Below are 19062 nucleotides of genomic sequence, written 5' to 3' on the forward strand. Positions count from 1 at the left end.
TTTGTTGGGGAATTTGTCAATGGTAGCTCTGGGGTTCAGCATGCAGCTGGGAACGGAACAGCACCCGCCCTGGGTACACCAAACAAACACTGTTTCTAACTGACTGTCTCAATAGTCAACTGTCTCCATAGTAAATTCTGCACTCATTACAGCACCGCCGAGACTTAAGTTGGGACTTGCATGTAATACCCAGGAGATCAGGAGTTTTACAAATGAATGATCCTTTGGTATTTTATTAGGATCCCCATTAGCTGTTGTGAAAGCAGCAGCTACTCTTCCTTCCTCTTCCAGAACAGCTCAAGGACAGAACTACATCAATACTAAAAAAGCCCACATAGCCTACATATCAATACATACACACAAACTACCTAGGTCAAATAACTCACATTGAGTTATTGCTGTATCTGTTCTTTAAACCAGAGTTCCATGCAATATAATACTGTACACTTTCTTGAATTTGTTCTGAATTTGGGGACAGTGAAAAGACCCTCAGTGACATGCCTGGTGGGGTAAGTGTGTGTGACTTTGTGTGTGTGTGTGTGTGTCAGAGCTGTGTTTACATTTTTAATTTTTTTATTTAACCTTTATTTAACTAGGCAAGTCAGTTAAGAACAGATTCTTATTTACAATGATGGCCTACCCTAGCCAAACCCTAACCCGGACGACGCTGGGCCAATTGTGCGCCGCCCTATGGTTTAAGTTGACTATGCAAACAATTTTGGGATTTTCAATACATTAAGTGATGCAGTCAGTTTCTCCTCAACTCTTAGCCAAGAGAGACTGGCATGCATAGTATTTAACCACATGAGTAATCTTGCAGCTTGACAGAGACAAGGTGTTAAAACTACTGTACCACTAGAAGGTAGAGATGTAAATCACTCCCTACTTTCCCATGAAACACAACTTCATTATTCTTATTTACTAAAGATTTGTGTGAAAGGTTAGGATGCATCATTTCAAGCTCCTGTTTATAAGTTACTTAATAACCACTTTTGAGAATTGTTTTGCATATTTCATTTCCATCCTAAAAGGGGATTACAACTGTCCCTCTAATTGACGCGCAGACTGTCACAGGATTCATATTTAATGAAGTGAATGTAAATATCACATTTACATGAATTATTGGTGGTGTGTCCCTTGAGATGTGAAGGATAGACTGTGAGTGATGGGACTCTCAATAGCTTCTTCTATAAACCAGTCAGGCGATCATGCAAACACCACATGGATTTGAGCCTGGGTTGTTCGATTAGCCAACATCAAATACACATCAATCTCCTGGGCTTTATTCGCCAGTGAGGCGAGAGAGAACACCTGACACACTCTCCAGGAGAAACGCCAAAATTGACATGATTGCAATCAAACTCAAGTGATGTGGAACTCAATTCTGCGTCCAAAGTTCAAAGGTAGAAAGCAGAACACAGCTGCTTAATTCAAAGGGAGGGGTTAATGTCAGTCATTGAAGCCTGTCTAGATGGTACACACTCAGAGGGAGATGCTATACGGACACGGTTGGTGCCCAAATTGATGACGTACAGTATGTCGTGCAGCTGAGAGTTGAGTATGGAGACGAATGGATTCGGTTCAGTCAGTCGAGCTGATGATGAGCCCTTCCCAGCTAGCTAGTTTATGCTGGCAACAACAGCAGCATGGCGCTAGTTAAAACTTGGAAAAGAAAGTGATGTTTATTTCAGTGAAGTAGGCCTATTGATCAACAACTGGATGTCACCGTGACATGCCAATTAGCAAACATATCGACAAGCCGGTGCGAATGACCACTACAACGGTGTTGTATCGAGGTGGTTGCAGATATGAGTTTCTACCCACTGGGCATTAGTTGAGTGGGAAGCAAGAAATAACTTGTAATATTGGTGGTAACCATCTGGATGTCACCGTGATACAGCCTACTAAATGGGTAGAGTTTGTGCTGCAAAGCCAGCCACACAACAAAACGGGGCACGGTGTCGTTTGCTCCCACTTGCTGCAGTATACTGTATATCAGGCCAGGGTGACCGCGATTTTCCTTGAAAATGTACAACTACGGCAATAACGTCTACATTTTTGTGAAAAACAAAACAACTACTCCGATAAACGGGATGATTCTGAACACTCTCCCAAGTCCCAACTTTGGCAGACAAGTTTCAAATTCTCAATTAAGTTTCTAGCAACAAACATAAACTAGCTAGCTAGGAAGGGCTCATCAGGACGACTGAATGAACTGACTGAACCGAATTTGTTCATCTCCACTCAACTCTCGCTGTGCGACCATACTTCATCCATTGGGGCACGAGGCATGTCCATATAGCCTTTCCGATACTCAGGAGAGGGAGAGATCAAGGAAGTGTAAAATGTCAGCAAGCAACAGGATTGTGCTGCAAACCATGAGGCAGACATTTTAAGCATTATTTAATTTTCTCTTTACCCTGGAGAATTTCACACCCCGTAAAGAGGGAAACATCAGAGCATAGCAGTCTGTGCTGCAAGAGAAGAGAGAAGAACAGGAACAACTGCTGTGAGAGAAGGACAAATAACTAAAAGAGAGAATGAGAAGATATACAGTACCAGTCAAACGTTTGGACACACCTACTCATTCAGGGGTTTTTATTTATTTGTACTATTTTCTACATTGTAGAAGAATAGTGAAGACATCAAAACTATGAAATAACACCTATGGAAGGAATCATGTAGTAACAAAAAAGGGTTAAACAAATCAAAATATTTGTTATACTTGAAATTCTTCAAAGTAGCCAACCATGGCCTTGAAGACAGCTTTGCACACTCTTGGCATTATCTCAAGCAGCTTCACCTGGAATGCTTTTCCAACAGTCTTGCAAGGCACTTGCTTTTCCTTGGTTGGTTTGGGTCCAATCACCCCAAACCATCTCAATTAGGTTGAGGTCGGGTGATTGTGGATGCCAGATCATCTGATGCAGCACTCCATCACTCTCCTTCTGGTTCAAATAGCTATTTTACAACCTGGAGGTGTGTTGGGTCATTGTCCTGCTGAAAAACAAATGATAGTCCCACTAAGCGCAAACCAGATGGGATGTCGTATTGCTGCAGAATTCTGTGGTAGCTATGCTGGTTAAGTGTGCCTTGAATTCTAAATAAATCACAGACAGTGTCACCAGCAAAGCAACCCCACACCATCACACATCTTCCTCCATGCTTCACGGTGGGAACTACACATGCGGAGATCACCTGTTCACCTACTATCGTCTCACAAAGACACGGTGGGTGGAACCAAAAATCAAAACATTTGGACTCATCAGACCAAAGGACAGATTTCCACCGGTTTAATGTCCATTGCCATTGCTTAAAGAAATTATGGACTGTCATTTCTCTTTGCTTATTTGAGCTGTTCTTTCCATAATATGGACTTGGTATTTTACCAAATAGGGCTATCTTCTGTTTACCACCCTTGCCTTGACACAACTGATTGGCTTAAACGCCAATCCTTAAGAAGGAAGGAAATTCCACAAATTAACTTTTAACAAGGCACACCTGTTGATTGGAATGCATTCCAGGTGAATAACTCATGAAGCTGGTTGAAAGAATTTCATATCTCAAATATAAAATATATTTAGATCAATATAACACTGTTTTGGTTACTACATGATTCCATATGTGCTATTTCATAGTTTTGATGTCTTCACTATTATTTTATAATGTAGAAAATAGTAAAAATAAAGAAAAACCCTTGAATGAGTAGGTGTCCAAACTTTTGGCGGTGTGGTGGATAAAAGGGTGGAGGAAGAGAAGGAGGAGGAGAACTTGACAGTGGTGGAAAAATGTTTTTCTATATTATCGAAGGTGTTCTTGTTGGTAATCATTTGGCTGCATTTAAACATTAGTGGTTTTCATCCGAAGCTCCGTGTCTCTCCTCCTATAAGTCCTGAGAGGCCACTGCAGCACAGCCAACCTTGTGAACACAGCAGCAGAAGCACCGCAACACCGTAAAAGGGACCATACTGTGCATTTGGAAAGTTTTCAGACCCCTTGAATGTTTTCACATTTTTTTACATTACAGTCTTATTCTACAATTGATCACTTTCAGCAATCTACACACAATACACCATAATAACAAAGTGACACAGTTTTTTAGAAATGTTTGCGAATATATTAAAAATAAAAAACAGAAATACCTTATTTACATAAGTATTCCGACTCGAAATTGAGCTCAGGTGCATCCTGTTTCCATTGATCATCCTTCAGATGTTTCTACAACTTGATTGGAGTCCACCTGTGGTCAAGTCAATTGATTGGACATGATTTGGAAAGGTACACACCTGTCTATATAAGGTCCCACAGTTGACAGTACATGTCAGAGCAAAAACCAAGCCATGATGTCGAAGGGATTGTCCGCAGAGCTCCGAGACAGGATTGTGTCAAGGCACAGATCTAGGGAAGGGTACCAAAAAAATTCTGCTGCATTGAAGGTCCCAAGAACACAGTAGCCTCCATCATTCTTAAATGGAAGAAGTTTATAACCACCAAGGATCTTCCGAGAGGTGGCCGTCCAGCCAAACTGAGCAATCGGTGGAGAAGGGTCTTGGTCAGGGAGGTGACCAAGAACCGATGGCTACTCTGACAATTCCTCTGTGGAGATGGGAGAACCTGTGGAGATGGGAGAACCTTCCAGAAAGATAACCATCTCTGCAGCACTCCACTAATCAGGCCTGTATGGTACAGTGGCCAGACGGAAACCACTCCTCAGTAAAAGGCGCATGACAGCCAAAAGGCAGCTAAAGACTCTCAGACCATGAGAAACCAGATTTTCTGGTCTGATAAAACCAAGATTGAACTCTTTGGCCTGACTGTCAAGCATCACTTCTGACGGAGTAAAGCTGGTACCATCTCTACAGTGAAACATGGTGTTGGCAGCATCATGCTGTGGGGATGTTTTTCAGTGGCAGGGACTGGGAGACTAGGCAGAATTGAGGCAAAGATGAATGGAGCAAAGTACAGAGAGATCCTTGATGAAAACCTGCTCCAGAGCACTCAGGATCTCAAAATTGATTGGGGCAAAGGTTCACCTTCCAACAGGACAATGACCCAACAGGACAAATCCAAGACAATGCAGGAGTGGCTTTGGGACTCTGAATGCCCTTGAGGGGCCCAGCCAGAGCCCAGACTTGAACCTGATCGAACATCTCTGGAAAGACCTGAAAATAGTTGTGCAGCAATGCTCCCCATCCAAGCTGACAGAGATTAGGAGGATCTGTGGAGAAGAATGGGGAAAATTCCCTAAATATAGGTGTGCCAAGCTTGTAGCGACATACCCAAGAAGACTCAATGCTATAATCACTGTCAAATGTGCTTCAACAAAGTACTGAGTAAAGGGTCTGAATACTTATGCATATGTGATATTTCCGTTTTTTATTTTTAAGAAATTAGCTAGAATTTCTAAAAACCTGTTTTTGCTTTGTCGTTATCGGTTATTGTGTGTAGATTGATGAATTAAAAAAACAATCCAATCAATTTTAGAATAAGGCTGTAACATAACAAAATGTGGAAAAAGTCAGGGGGCCTGAATACTTTCCGAAGGCACCGTAAATATTTAAAGAGTAAACTCAGCTTGTGTACGTATATAGTTTACAACAGCCATTAATTCCATCAACTCTTTAAGGACTCTAACCTGCAGTACTTATATATAGCTTGGCAAGCCCTGTCCTGGTCCTTGATGCCACCCTAGGCAGACAAAACAAATTGCCGCCTTCCTCCCACGCAAAACTAGAATAGTGTAGCTTACACTATCGGCTCGCCATATCATTTTATGAATGCCCATCCATGTGGTCGGCCTACCGTTTGTAAAACAAGCAGTTGCATTGGGTTTATTAGTCCTGATTCCTGTGACTAATCATTTTGGATATTTAAGCTCTGCATCAGCTACCCAACCTTATCAGGAGTTATCCTGAATGTACAGTGCCTTCAGAAAGTATTCACACACCTTAACAGGCATCCTTCTTAACTCAGTTGTCAGAGAGGAAGGAAGCCGTTTAGGGATTTCTCCATGAGGCCATTGGTGACTAAAACAGTTTAATGGCTGCGATAGGAGAAAACTGAGGATGGATCAACAATATAGTAGTTACTCCACAATACTAACCTAAATGACAGAGTGAAAAGAAGGAAGCTTGTACAGAATACAAATATTCCAAAACATGCATCCTGTTTGCAGTAAGGCACTAAACTACAAAAACTGTGGCAAAGAAATGTACTTTGTCCTGAATACAAAGCGTTATGTTTGGGGCAAATCCAACACAACACATCACTGAGTACCGCTCTTCATATTTTCAAGCATGGTGGTAGGTGGTAGCTGCATCATGTTATGGGTATACTTGTTTATGGGTGTGCATATTTTCGGCAAGGACTAGGACGTTTTTCTAGGATAAAAATAAAAGGAAAAGAGCTAAGGACTGTCAAAATCCTTATTTTCGGCAAGGACTAGGACGTTTTTCTAGGATAAAAATAAAAGGAAAAGAGCTAAGTACTGGCAAAATCCTAGATTTCCAAAATCCTGCTTTCCAACAGACACTGGAAGACAAATTCACCTTTCAGCAGGACAATAACCTAAAACACAAGGCCAAATGTACACTTAGTGTAGAAAACGTTAGGTACACCTTAATATTCAGTTGCACCCCCTTTTGCTCTCGGAACAGCCTCAATTCGTCGGAACATGGACTCTACAAGGTTTCAAGCGTTCCACAGGGATGCTGGCCCATGTTGAGTCCAATGCTTCCCAAGGTTGTGTCAAGTTGTTTGGATGTATTTTGGGTTGTGGACCATTTTTGATACACACTGGAAACTGTTCAGTGTAATAAATAAAAAAACAGCAGCGTTGCAGTTCTTGACACACTCAAACCGGTGAGCCTGGCACATACTACCATACCTCGTTCAAAGGCACTTAAATCTTGTTCCTTTCCCATTCACCCTATTTTTTTAAGTTGATTTAACCTTTATTTAAATAGGCAAGTCAATTAAGAACACATTCTTATTTACAATGACGGTCTACCCTGGCCAAACCCGGACGACGCTGGGCCAATTGTGCGCTGTCCTATGGGACTCCCAATCACGGACAGATGTGATACAACCTGGATGGCACACATACACAATCCATGTCACAATTGTCTCAAGGTTTCGAAATCCTTAATTTTCACTGATTGAAGTGGATTTAACAAGTGACAACAATAAAGTATCATAGCTTTCACCTGGGTTCACCTGGTCAGTCTATGTCATGGAAAGAGCAGGTGTTCCTAAGGTTTTGTACATTCACTGGAGTTACTTACCAAGACGACATTGAAAGTTCCCGAGTGGCCTAGTTACAACTAACTTGACACAGCTTGAAGAATTAAAAAAATAACGTGCAAATATTGTACAATCCAGTTGTGCAAAGCTCTTAGAGGCTTACCTAGAAAGACTCACAGCTGTAATTGCTACCAAAGGCCATTCTAACATGTATTGACTCAGAGGTGTGAATAGATATGTAAAAGAGATATTTCTGCATTTCATTTTCAATCAATTTGACAAAATGTCTAAAAACATGTTCAAATCCCTGAGCTGACAAGGTACAAATCTGTCATTCTGCTCCTGAACAAGGCAGTTAACCCACTGTTCCTAGGCAGTCATTGAAAATAAGAATTTGATCTTAAATGACTTGCCTAGTTAAATAAAGGTAAAAATATATATATATATATTGAATTCAGGCAGTAACACAACAAAGTGGGTATGAATACACAATAAGGGGAATGAATACTTTCTTAAGGCACTGTATTTGCAAAGAGAATCCATGTGTTTGCAGGAAATGCAGAAGTATTTAATTTTTTCGCTATTATGCAGCTTGTCATAAGGAATACAAACTTAAAATCACTGATTATCATGACAATTTAGCCCAGAGGGTGAAACTCCCAGACAGCAGTTGTGAGTAGCTTGATTTTTCATTCCATATTCTCCATTTTACCTGTCCTGTTTTATGATATATTGTTTGATACAGCATTTAATGTTGATATGTCATCTTCACATTGAAGTACATGTTTTTATTTGGTTGAGTGCCAGGTTAGGCTATTTGATCTGAGAAACGTGCATGATGTAACATGTGTCTCATGACAGGCTACAGAAAACGCCACATACCCATTCTACCATAGGCTATAGGATACGTGATTTATGTTCGATAATTTTTTGACGAAACAATGATGGAACGCTGCAGCGGTGTGTCTCTCCAACAGCACCCTGGAGAGAAGCACTGGGCATGGACATGCTAAATATTTTGCGCCCCTGCCTTTGACAAAGTGGGCACTGCTTGTCACGGGGTGGTATCAACGCTCACCTAAATAGCCCATATGCCACTGGGTGAGAGAGATTGTCATTGTTTTTTGGGAAGAATTATGTGAGGTGTTGTCTTGGTCAGTTTAGCTTGGAATTTGCTGCCCTCGTCAATCTGCCGCACTAGGCGGTTGCCTAATCCTGCCTAATGGGCGGGCTGGCCCTGTAGCTTGGCTCCATTAATTACAAGGACTGTAAACTGCACAGTATGCCCTGGAGAAAGAGGGCAGTGGTGAGAGCTGATACATAAAACAGCAGTTGTTCATTATAATGAGGAGAGGTAACTAGCTGCTGGCTTTGCGTCGCTGGATGCCCTGGAGCTCAGAGCTACAGAGTAGAATCATTAGGTTGAACCCAGACACAATGTTAATTAGAAGCCAGGAACAAACAGAATATGGTAGTGAAGCTCTGAAACGACAGGCTATATATAGCCCCTATCTGAGCTGCTGCCACACTAACACATTAGTTTACCACACACATCTACTGTAACTCCCAGTCCTATCTGCAGCACATGGGCTTAACTTTAGATTACTGGTGGAAAGAGGAGCTTTCAGCCCCCTATTGCTAGTATTTGTCTATAAGAACGAACATCCTCATCTTAAGTAGGCTCAGCTCCAAAGAAAAGTTTTCTGGTGTTGGATGAGGTGAGTCCCCACCTTGCTATGTAAACCACATTGAAAAGACATGCAAATGAATAATACATATAGTAGTACAGACAGGACAAACAAGCAAGACAGACATGCCTACACACATCTAATAGCGTAGCATACCGGGTTGACACTCACCTTCTTGGTGAAGTCCATGGCTCTGAGGATGGACAGGTTGAGAGTCTCCAGGGAGGCCAGTACACCCTCATAGTCACCCATGTGTTTGACAAAGTAGTCTGGAAGGACAGGGGAAAAGACAGAGGTAAGAGGGGTACACACTAGAGCCCGACCGAAATATCGGTTTACCGATATTATTGGCTGACATTGGCCTTTTACTGCTATATCGGTATCAGATGGTAATTCCACAATAGCCGGTATTCAATAAAAATGATGAAAAAAGGCAATCTCAATCTTATCTGAACACTTGCTGCAGTTCTCATGATGTGTCATTATTGTCACAATGTATGAAATCAACATTTGAAGCATAGTTATTGGACAATTGCTTTTTTGGATGAGAATTTATGAGAATTCAGTGTGGGAAAATTACATTTTTTAATTTCCCCAATCTAAAATAGTATATCGGCAGATTTATCGGTAAATTGTGTCCCCCCAAAAATCGGAATCATATCGGACCCCAAAAAACATATAGGTTGGGCTCTAGTACACACAAATACAAATGCATACAGGCACACACACACTTAGGAGACTACCAACTAGCTACGTGATTAATCAAGTCTTCGTTTGAATACTACAAAATCAGATATTCTACTGGGAAGTTTGGGATTATTGTGAAGCCAGAAAACTATACATGGCATATTGACTTCACAGATTGATTTGGTCATACATTCACATATACAATACATCCAAAGACACACACAAACACAAGTAAAGCTCACAAATACACACACAGATTAATCTGTTAATACTTACCACAGAGTTCCTTAGTGTCAACATTACTAACACACCACAGGTTAGTTAGGAGCAGCATAGGGAGAGAGAGAGAGAGAGAGGGAAAAGGCAGTGGGAGAATGTGGTAAGAAACAGGCAAGGCTGGCATGCAACACAACATGATCTATAACCATCTATATCTATATTGCTCCATCAGGGGGGAGCAGCAGGTCCACAATAATTTGACAAAACCCTAACCTAAATCTGTTCTCATGAATTCAGCTTCAGGTTATTAAATCTTTATTCGTTTTGTATCTTATTATTCTTTGGCATAGAATATGCTGCTATAAATCACTGATAAAAAAATCTCTACAAAGGCGCAGTGTAGGAACCAGATTGATGAGGAGCAGGAATAAGGAGAACAGTTCATCTTTGCTTGCTGTGGTCTGGGCAGTCGATAAATCAGATTGGCATTAAATATTGTTAGGTTCTTATTTTTCAGAGTAAATAACTCACGGACACTAGAGAAGCTTAACCAAGTTTAATTATTCCCAAAGGGTCGACACAGCTGTATTCAGACATCACATTTCACACAAGCACTGATATTTAACCCTTTCTCCTCGGCTGAGTCTCCTCCTCCACACTGAACAGCCAATGCATCTCCGTTGCTAGACAGAACCTTAGTGATATCTGTTCTTCCTCACTTCATCTGACCTGACCTCTACCCCAAAGTGCTCACTCCTCCCCAACTCAAGGCTGTCATGGTTATTGATACCAGACTGTGTCTCTTCTCTTCCCAGAGGATCCCTGGTGGCTAACAATCACATATCCTGACATAATGTAAACGTTATACATCACCCTCTGTCCCTCAGTGACATTGTTTGTTTCTAAGATCTCCACCCGTCTCCCCTACACATTCCAAAGACATCTGACTCCTACAGATAACCATTAACTTCTGATGTAATAACCATTCACTATCATCCCTCAGATACCATACTTCTGATCTATCATCTCTCTAGTATAGCAATGTTCAAAGTTGACCCAGAATCCAACAATATCAAATGCTTACATTGTAATTTAACGTTTTAAACAGGCCAATCAATTATCTCCCAATAGTAACTGGTTATACTTCTGAGTAACGAAGGGAAAGAAAATCTTCAGATAAAATCGAAATATATATGACATAAAAAGCATTTATTTATGATTAAAGAGAAATTGAGTGGAACGATCTTTTTTTCAATCAATATTCTAAAGAGAGAACGCATTTAGTGTCTGAAAATAACAAGGCTGATGACATGGACGGTCAGGAGTACTGTAAAATGCCAGCCGGAAGGACAGTGAAAGAAGGTGAAAGAGAAAAAGGAAGGAGGGAGGAGATAAGAGGATGAGACCACAGGTAACACAGGAACTGGAGGACTGTCCTTACTCTGCAATTCTTTCATCATCCTCTCTCTCTCTCTTCCCTGGTGTTTCATCTTTCTCTTCATCATTCTCTTTTTCACTTTCTAATCTAGAGGTGTCATCAACAAAGGCCTGTCAGCTAAAGGTCACACCAAAATCATATCAAAAGATCTTGAAAAGGTGGATATGACATTTATGAGTACAGATAAATTGTATACTTTGCAAGCAAACATATACACACACACTCTCAGACCAGTGACATTTTCCCCTAAATGTAACACACTTTATTAGAACAGTCCTGATCATAACTAGAAAGCAGATTATGATCTACATATTGAAGATAATATAGATAGATAACACATACTATTTGAGATAGATCATATAAAAACATAGTGCATACTGTCTGACATGCTCTAGGGTTATTCAAAGGGTTCTCCTATGGGGACAGCCAAAGAACCCTTTTAGGTTCTAGATAGCACCTTTGTTTCTAAGAGTGACCCCATCCACCCAATTCCACCCTACTACTGTCATCCCTGTCCTATTCCTTTTTCCCTCTCATCTCCTCTCCTCTCTGTTCCCTCCCCTCCTCCCTTCTGCTCCTTGCTAAGGCATTGTTCACGGCTGGCTGTGCTGGTTCATTATTTAATGAGAGGGAAGCGCTAGACCTGGCAAACAGGGACTTGAGCTCAGCAGCTGCACTCGTCTCCTCCCTTTTACATAATTCAATCTGAAATGTGATTAAAGACAATGCACACAGTGGAGCAGCATACCCTCCTGAGGCAGCCTGACACTGAGCGGGGGAGAAATGTGGCAAAATACACACAGGCAGGGCTGGCCTACTAAACAGTACTGCATATATAATATATACACACCCCGGTAGGATAGATCCATTTGCTCACATATGCAGACACAAACACACACGCACGCACACATGCACACATGCACACATGCACATCCTCTTTAGCCCCTATGTTAGTGAATAGGCTCCTGGCATGAAAAGAGGGACATGAAGGTCCTGGGATGTCTCAGCTATGGACAAAAGTAGACCGAAACTAGAGGATGACTTGTGATCGTTTCATATATCTCAATGCTATCTCCTCCCTGCACTCCAGACCCAAATGGGCCGGTCAATACCTCTGCTTCAGCAGTGTGATGATGCTCTCACCTTGTGTTATCTGAGTCAATGGAGTGAAACAGATTCTCCAGCTCCTCCTCATTCAGCGTTCCGTCTGAGAAGAACGCCTGGAACTCGTCCAGAGACAGCTTCCCATCATCTGCAGGAGAAGAGGAGAGGTGGAGACATCCATCAGGTTAACAGCGGATATAAACCATGCAGCTACACACCATGATCACCGTCATTACCACTAGGCTCATTGTGATAATATGTATACACACAGTGATCAATGAACATGGTCTTTATCATGATATCATCATCGCCATTATCACCGGAATCATTACCAACAATGTCATAATAGCCATAATCATCATCGCCATAATAATGATAATCATCATCATCGTCATCTTCCTCCTCCGCATCGTGATATATCACAATCACCCTGCAGTCTTCCATCAATTCTGAACCATTATAGATTATGGTAAAGAATTTACACAATGCTCTGGGCATTTGCAAGCTGTAAGATCAACAAAGTGAAAATCATTTGAGAGGCCACCACTTGCAGAGCTTTTGTTACAGACCGGTCAGCTCTCTGCGGATCAGTAATTATTGATTCCAGAATGATGTACAGTACTACTACAAGGCTTGAACAGGTATCTGGACCTGGAGAGAGCTGGCTCCTGATCCATCAGGCTCCCACTGAGCCAATCAGTGAGAGGCCCTGCACCCAAGATCAGAACTAGAATTAGACTAAGACCCCAGAACCAGGCCAGGTCCTAGCCCTCAAACTTAGCCCTCGGGCCTAGCCACAGGAACCAGACTCCAGGCCCAGCCCAAGGAACCAGACTCCAGGCCCATCCCCAGGAACCAGACTCCAGGCCCAGCCCCAGCCAGGAGGACTCCAGTCAGCATTATTAGGACTACAGGAGTCTGTGGAGCCATGCTGTGGCCGGGCGCACCACGTCCTTGAAGCTGTTCAACTGGACTTTTGGCTATTGGAGCCATTGTAGGCTCTAATCTCCAGTGTAAGAAAATGACTAGCGTGCAAGCCAAAATAAAGAGAGTGGTTTTCGTTATTGCCACCTAACAGAACTATTGGGACATTGAAATGGAAAAGCTTTTGAACCTGGTCCTTTGAATTAAAACTGGCCCTCATTCTTGGCTGCAGCAGCACATTCCTCTCTCTCTTTCTCCCTCCATCTCCCTCTTATCATCTCTTTATTTCTGCCCTCCTCTCTATCCTATTGATATCCCTCCCCTGTTCTTTCTCTTCTCTCTACCTTCATCATTGCTCTTTCTGTCCCCCTCTCTCTCCTCTCCTCTCTCCACTGTCACTGTCATTTATCTCTTATTTGCGCCTGAGAGACAGGCATAGGCACTTAAGAGCTGAGTGAACTGCTGGAACAGAGGAGAAACATCTTTCTACTAGACACAGGCTCATCTCCACCTCTCTTCTGTGTCCCCCTGTCTCACCCTGTTTCCATATGAGGCAGTAGAGTCTCAGAACAGCACAACTGTACCAGCAGTTAATTAAACACTGACCCACTTTTACCGCAGTACTCCCACTAAGGAATACCATGCGCATGAAGAAGAACGCCAGCCCAGCCCTATCTTCTCCAAATTAGAGTGTGCTGGAGGATATGGCCACTACTGCAGCTCAGTTGGTACAGTGGGATATGGGCTGGACATCAGGTTCTGATGTGGGCAGATCTCTGGTTCCAGTGTTATCTCTGTTCACCAACGGGAAAGGGAATAACATTCTCTGTGTTCCAGGCTGATAGGTGGACTATAACTCATACAGTATGCAAGCATCAGGATCTGATAAAGACATAGTATAAACCCCAAACTGCATGAAAAGCTCTGCTGGGATGGTCACATTTTTCCGATAGAGTTCAGATTAGATTCAAAGCAATGAAAAGACCTCATATCCAGTGGTGTTATTTTGTAATCAAATGTGATGTGCGTGTGGGGAAGAAGTGTGGGGAGTTAGTGAGGACAGACAGGGGTACATCAGACAGATGGGAACGGTTCTGCTAATGTGTCTGAGTGGGCAGACGCAATACGGATGATACTATGCAGACCTCGCTGCTACAGATAAAAGGGATGCAATTAGCACTTTTACTTCCAGCAGGGCTCTCACATCCTGCACTCTTCTAAGAATAAGAACAGACATAGACTCTGTATTTCATTTCTATCCTTTATCATATAATTGTTGGGGTGCTGGGCTTCCCGGTTGTCATGGCAACCAGACTCCATGTGCATCTCTCCCCTTTTCCTCTATTCGCCATCTTCCTCATTTCTAATGACCCAATCCAGGAAAAGGGTGTAGAGACCCATTTCCAGTGACCCATCTTTTCTCTCTTTACAATTCCTTTTTTAGTCCTAGACTAATAAAGGACCTTTTTACAGATTTTATCTCCTGCCTGAGATGGTCTGTGCCATCAATTCAGAACAGGAGAATAGCCCCCTGCCGTGCAAGATTACCACACACAGGAATATCTTCCTCTGATGGATTGATGGGACATTTCATTAGAGACAAAGCTGTGGTTGGGAGTGTCTGAAAGTGAAGGTGTGTGTGTGTGTGTGTGTGTGTGTGTGTGTGTGTGTGTGTGTGTGTGTGTGTGTGTGTGTGTGTGTGTGTGTGTGTGTGTGTGTGACAGATGAATCAACGGTAGCTAAGATGGGGAGAGGTCTGGCTGCTCTGCTTTCTTGACATCACAATCAACAAAACAAGTCCTACAGGTTTTATCACACCTGGACTACTGCCCAGTTATATGGTGAAGTGCCACAAAGCAAGACATCGGCAAATTACAGTCAGAACAGGGCAGCACGGCTGGCCCTTAAATGTACACCGAGGGCTAATATCAATAACACGCATGTCAATCTCTCCTGGCTCAAAGAAGAGAAGAGAGTGACTGCATCACTACTTGTCTTTGTGAGAGGTGTTGACATGTTGAAAGCAGCAAGCTGTCTGTTCAAACGACTAGCACACAGCTCAGACACCCGTACCTTACCCCACAAGAGCTGACACCAGGGGTCTCTTCACAGTCCGGAAAGGACTCTGGGAAATGCACAGTGCTACATAGAGCCACGACTACACGGAACTCTTCCACATGAAGTAACTTGAAGTTACTCTTCCACATGAAGTAACAGAGAGAGGGAGAGAGAGAGCGAGAGAGAAAGAGAGAAAGAGTCTGAAAATGATAGCGTGTGCACGCACAACGAGGACCGGCCCCACACAGAGCCAGGTTCGGTCCCAGAGACCTGTTTTGTCTGATGAATGAGGAACACAAGTGGCTCTCACAAGGCTGTCAGCTTTCCTTATTGCCGTCCATCAAATCAGCACAGCCAAACCTGCACTGTCTGCCACGATAAAGAAATACACCAAACTCCTCGCAGGACAGATGCTCATCAACAGATGTTACCACATAAAATAATTTAGCGTAGGGGCGTGAAGCATACATCAACATACTGTATCATTAGTTTTATTAGGTGTTGATACTGCAGACTCCTACAGTACAGAGCTTGGTAGAGACAGCGATTGAGTTATCTATAGTATAAGTCCCTTGTCTCCTCTGAGTGGCTACCATCTGTCATGATGGGAACAGGGGGGAGCGCAACCCTCATTACTGCATCCCATCCCTACCCTGCATCATTATGATCAGCAGCGTCACTGACAGGATCAATTCATTAACAATAACCCAATATTATTCAGATGTAATCTACACTAGCCCTACTACATGTTCTCAGAGTGGCCTGGATGAGGCTGTGGTGAACGGATTAAACTGAACACTTCTGAACAGTAGCACACAGCACAGGCAACCTGCCAATAGAAGCTGAGCACACACAGCTCTCCTAACCAATCGGATCCTAAAATACTTACTAAGAAGTCAAACCAATCAATTCGCAACATACAAAATCAGTCACCCCCAAAATCATAACAAAGGACACTGTGCTCAGACTTCCAATGGGAAATTTAACATGATCAAAGACAATAACTTAACTTACCTTAACTTACCTCATTTGCACTCACTGTATATAGACTTTTTGTTTTCTTTTGTTCTACTGTATTATTGACTGTGTGTTTAGTTTATTCCATGTGTAACTCTGTGTTGTTGTATGTGTCGAATTGCTACTCTTTATCTTGGCTAGGTCGCAGTTGCAAATGAGAACTTGTTCTCAACTAGCCTACCTGGTTAAATAAAGGTGAAATAAAAAAATTAAATAAAAATAATCCAGTACATTAAGGCTTTTTATGGACATATGATGGGTGAAGAAGCTTTAATAAATGATCACCATTTCCTCTTATTCAGCGGCTAAGAGCTGATTCAAATGGCACAGACTTTCATGTATTCATCATCAATCAAGTAGATCAACAAGAGTCACTGCCCAGTACAAATTGTGCATGTGTGCACGCGCACAGCGTATGTGTGTATGTGCATGCAAATATCCATAATGCTGTTTTAAGTAATTATGCTTTATAGTCAAAAATAGCAATGTGTCAAGTTGATGAAGATTCATACAGCGATGGGAGAAAGACTCTGATGGTTCCTAACACCACTCACTCATCAATCTACACACAATACCCCATAATGACAAAGTAAAAACAGGTTTTAAAATGTTTTCCTCCAGATGTGACGTTTGGCATTCAGGCCAAAGAGTTCGATCTTGGTTTCATCAGACCAGAGAATCTTGTTTTTCATGGTATGAGAGACTTTTAGGTGCCTTTTGGAAAACTTCAAGCGGGCTGTCATGTGCCTTTTACTGAGGAGTGGCTTCAGTCTGGCTTCCACTCTACCATAAAGGCCTGATTGGTGCAGTGCTGCAGAGATTGTTGTCCTTCTGGAAGGTTCTCCCATCTCCACAGAGGAACTCTGGAGCTCTGTCAGAGTGACCATCGGGTTCTTGGTCACCTCCCTGACCAAGGCCCTTCTCCCCCGATTGCTCAGTTTGACCGGGCAGCCAGCTCTAGGAAGAGTCTTGGTGGTTCCAAACTTCTTCCATTTAAGAATGATGGAAGCCACTGTGTTCTTGAGGATCTTCAATGCTGCACAACGCATCACCGGGGGCAAACTACCTTCCCTCCAGGACACCTACACCACCCGATGTCACAGGAAGGCCATAAAGATCATCAAGGACAAAAACCACCCAAGCCACTGCCTGTTCACCCCGCTATCATCCAGAAGGCGAGGTCAGTACAGGTGCATCAAAGCAGGGGCAGAGAGACTGAAAAACAGCTTCTATCTCAAGGCCATCAGACTGTTAAACAGCCACTACTAACATTGAGTGGCTGCTGCCATACATGTAAAAAATGTATCACTAGCCACTTTAAACAATGCCACTTAATATAATGTTTACATACCCTACATTACTCATCTCATATGTATATACTGTACTCGATACCATCTACTGCATCTTGCCTATGCCGTTCTGTACCATCACTCATTCATATATCTTTATGTACATATTCTTCATCCCTTTACACTTGTGTGTATAAGGTAGCTGTTGTGAAATTGTTAGGTTAGATTACTCGTTGGTTATTACTGCATTGTTGGAACTAGAAGCACAAGCATTTCGCTACACTTGCATTAACATCTGCTAACCATGTGTATGTGACCAATAAAATTTGATTTGATTTGATTTGCTGCAGAAATGTTTTGGTACCCTTCCGCAGATCTGTTCCTCGACACAATCCTTTCTCAGAGCTCCACGGACAATTCCTTCGACCTCATGGCTTGGTTTTTGTTCTGACATAGACTGACAACTGTGGGACCTTATATAGACAGGTGTATGCCTTTCCAAATCATGTCTAATCAATTGAATTTACCACAGGTGGACTCCAATCAATCAATGTCAAGGATGATCAATGGAAACAGGATGCCCCTGAGCTCAATTTCGAGTCTCCTAGCAAAAGGTCTAAATACTTACTGTATGTAAATAAGGTACTTCTGTTTTGAATTTTCTATAACTGAGCAACAACAAAAAAATAATGTGTTGTGTTTTGTCATTATGGGGTTTTATGTGTAGATTGATGAGGATTTTCTTTTAAGTTTATCCATTTTAGAATAAGGTTGTGACATCTCAAAATGTGGAAAAAGTCAAGGGGTCTGAATGTACTGTATGTTGAGTAATTATGTTATATATTTAATAATATAATATAGAATGTTGAGGGCACAAAGGAGGTCGTATGGTGGTAGTTTTGCTGCATTATGGTCGTTTGCTGTTAAAAAAACATATTTCACAACCAGAAGGTTTTTTTCCTCGGCAGGTTAAATTAAGTCTCTAAATGGCCTTTAGAATTGGCAATATGGAGGCATCTAATATTGTACTATAAATGACACTTGGAAGTTGGAACATTACAGACCAAGGAGGTGGTAAAAGACAGAAAAAGAAGAAAGGAGGAGGGGGGTGTAAATGGAGAGAATTTGAATAGCCCATCAATACACTGGACTGTAGACAATAATAACATCCCACGTTCTACTCCCACTCACTCAGAGGAGCACTAATCTAATAAGACACTTTTATTTCCTCAGAGGATGAAACATTTTCAATTATTTTTTGGTTCATGCTGTGCGGTGAAAATCCTTAGTCTGTGAAGCAGTGAAAGCATTTGAATACATTGGACTGGACATGCACTTTGAAACCAACAGACATGAAGAAAAATCCCTGGAAGGAACCATTTAATTAAACCAGGCT

General features: G+C 42.1%; 1 protein-coding gene across 4 annotated transcripts in view; it reads right to left on the reverse strand.

The window, feature by feature from the left end:
• The window catches only part of necab2 (N-terminal EF-hand calcium binding protein 2), a 126359-nt gene that overhangs the window by 60169 nt on the left and 47128 nt on the right, over positions 1 to 19062 (reverse strand). For 2 of the 4 annotated variants that reach the window (XM_036975172.2, XM_090223432.1), the window contains exons 3-5: positions 12418 to 12526; positions 9894 to 9919; positions 9102 to 9199 (exon numbers count right to left, since the gene is read on the reverse strand). In XM_036975172.2, the coding sequence (XP_036831067.1) occupies positions 9102 to 9199; positions 9894 to 9919; positions 12418 to 12526 (233 nt within the window). The remainder of the gene's footprint in view (positions 1 to 9101; positions 9200 to 9893; positions 9920 to 12417; positions 12527 to 19062) is intronic. The other 2 variants (XM_090223487.1, XM_090223456.1) reach the window with 1 other exon arrangement.

Source organism: Oncorhynchus mykiss, chromosome 1 (assembly GCF_057628025.1).
Source record: "Oncorhynchus mykiss isolate SJ-2025 chromosome 1, ASM5762802v1, whole genome shotgun sequence".
Lineage (NCBI taxonomy): Eukaryota > Metazoa > Chordata > Actinopteri > Salmoniformes > Salmonidae > Oncorhynchus > Oncorhynchus mykiss.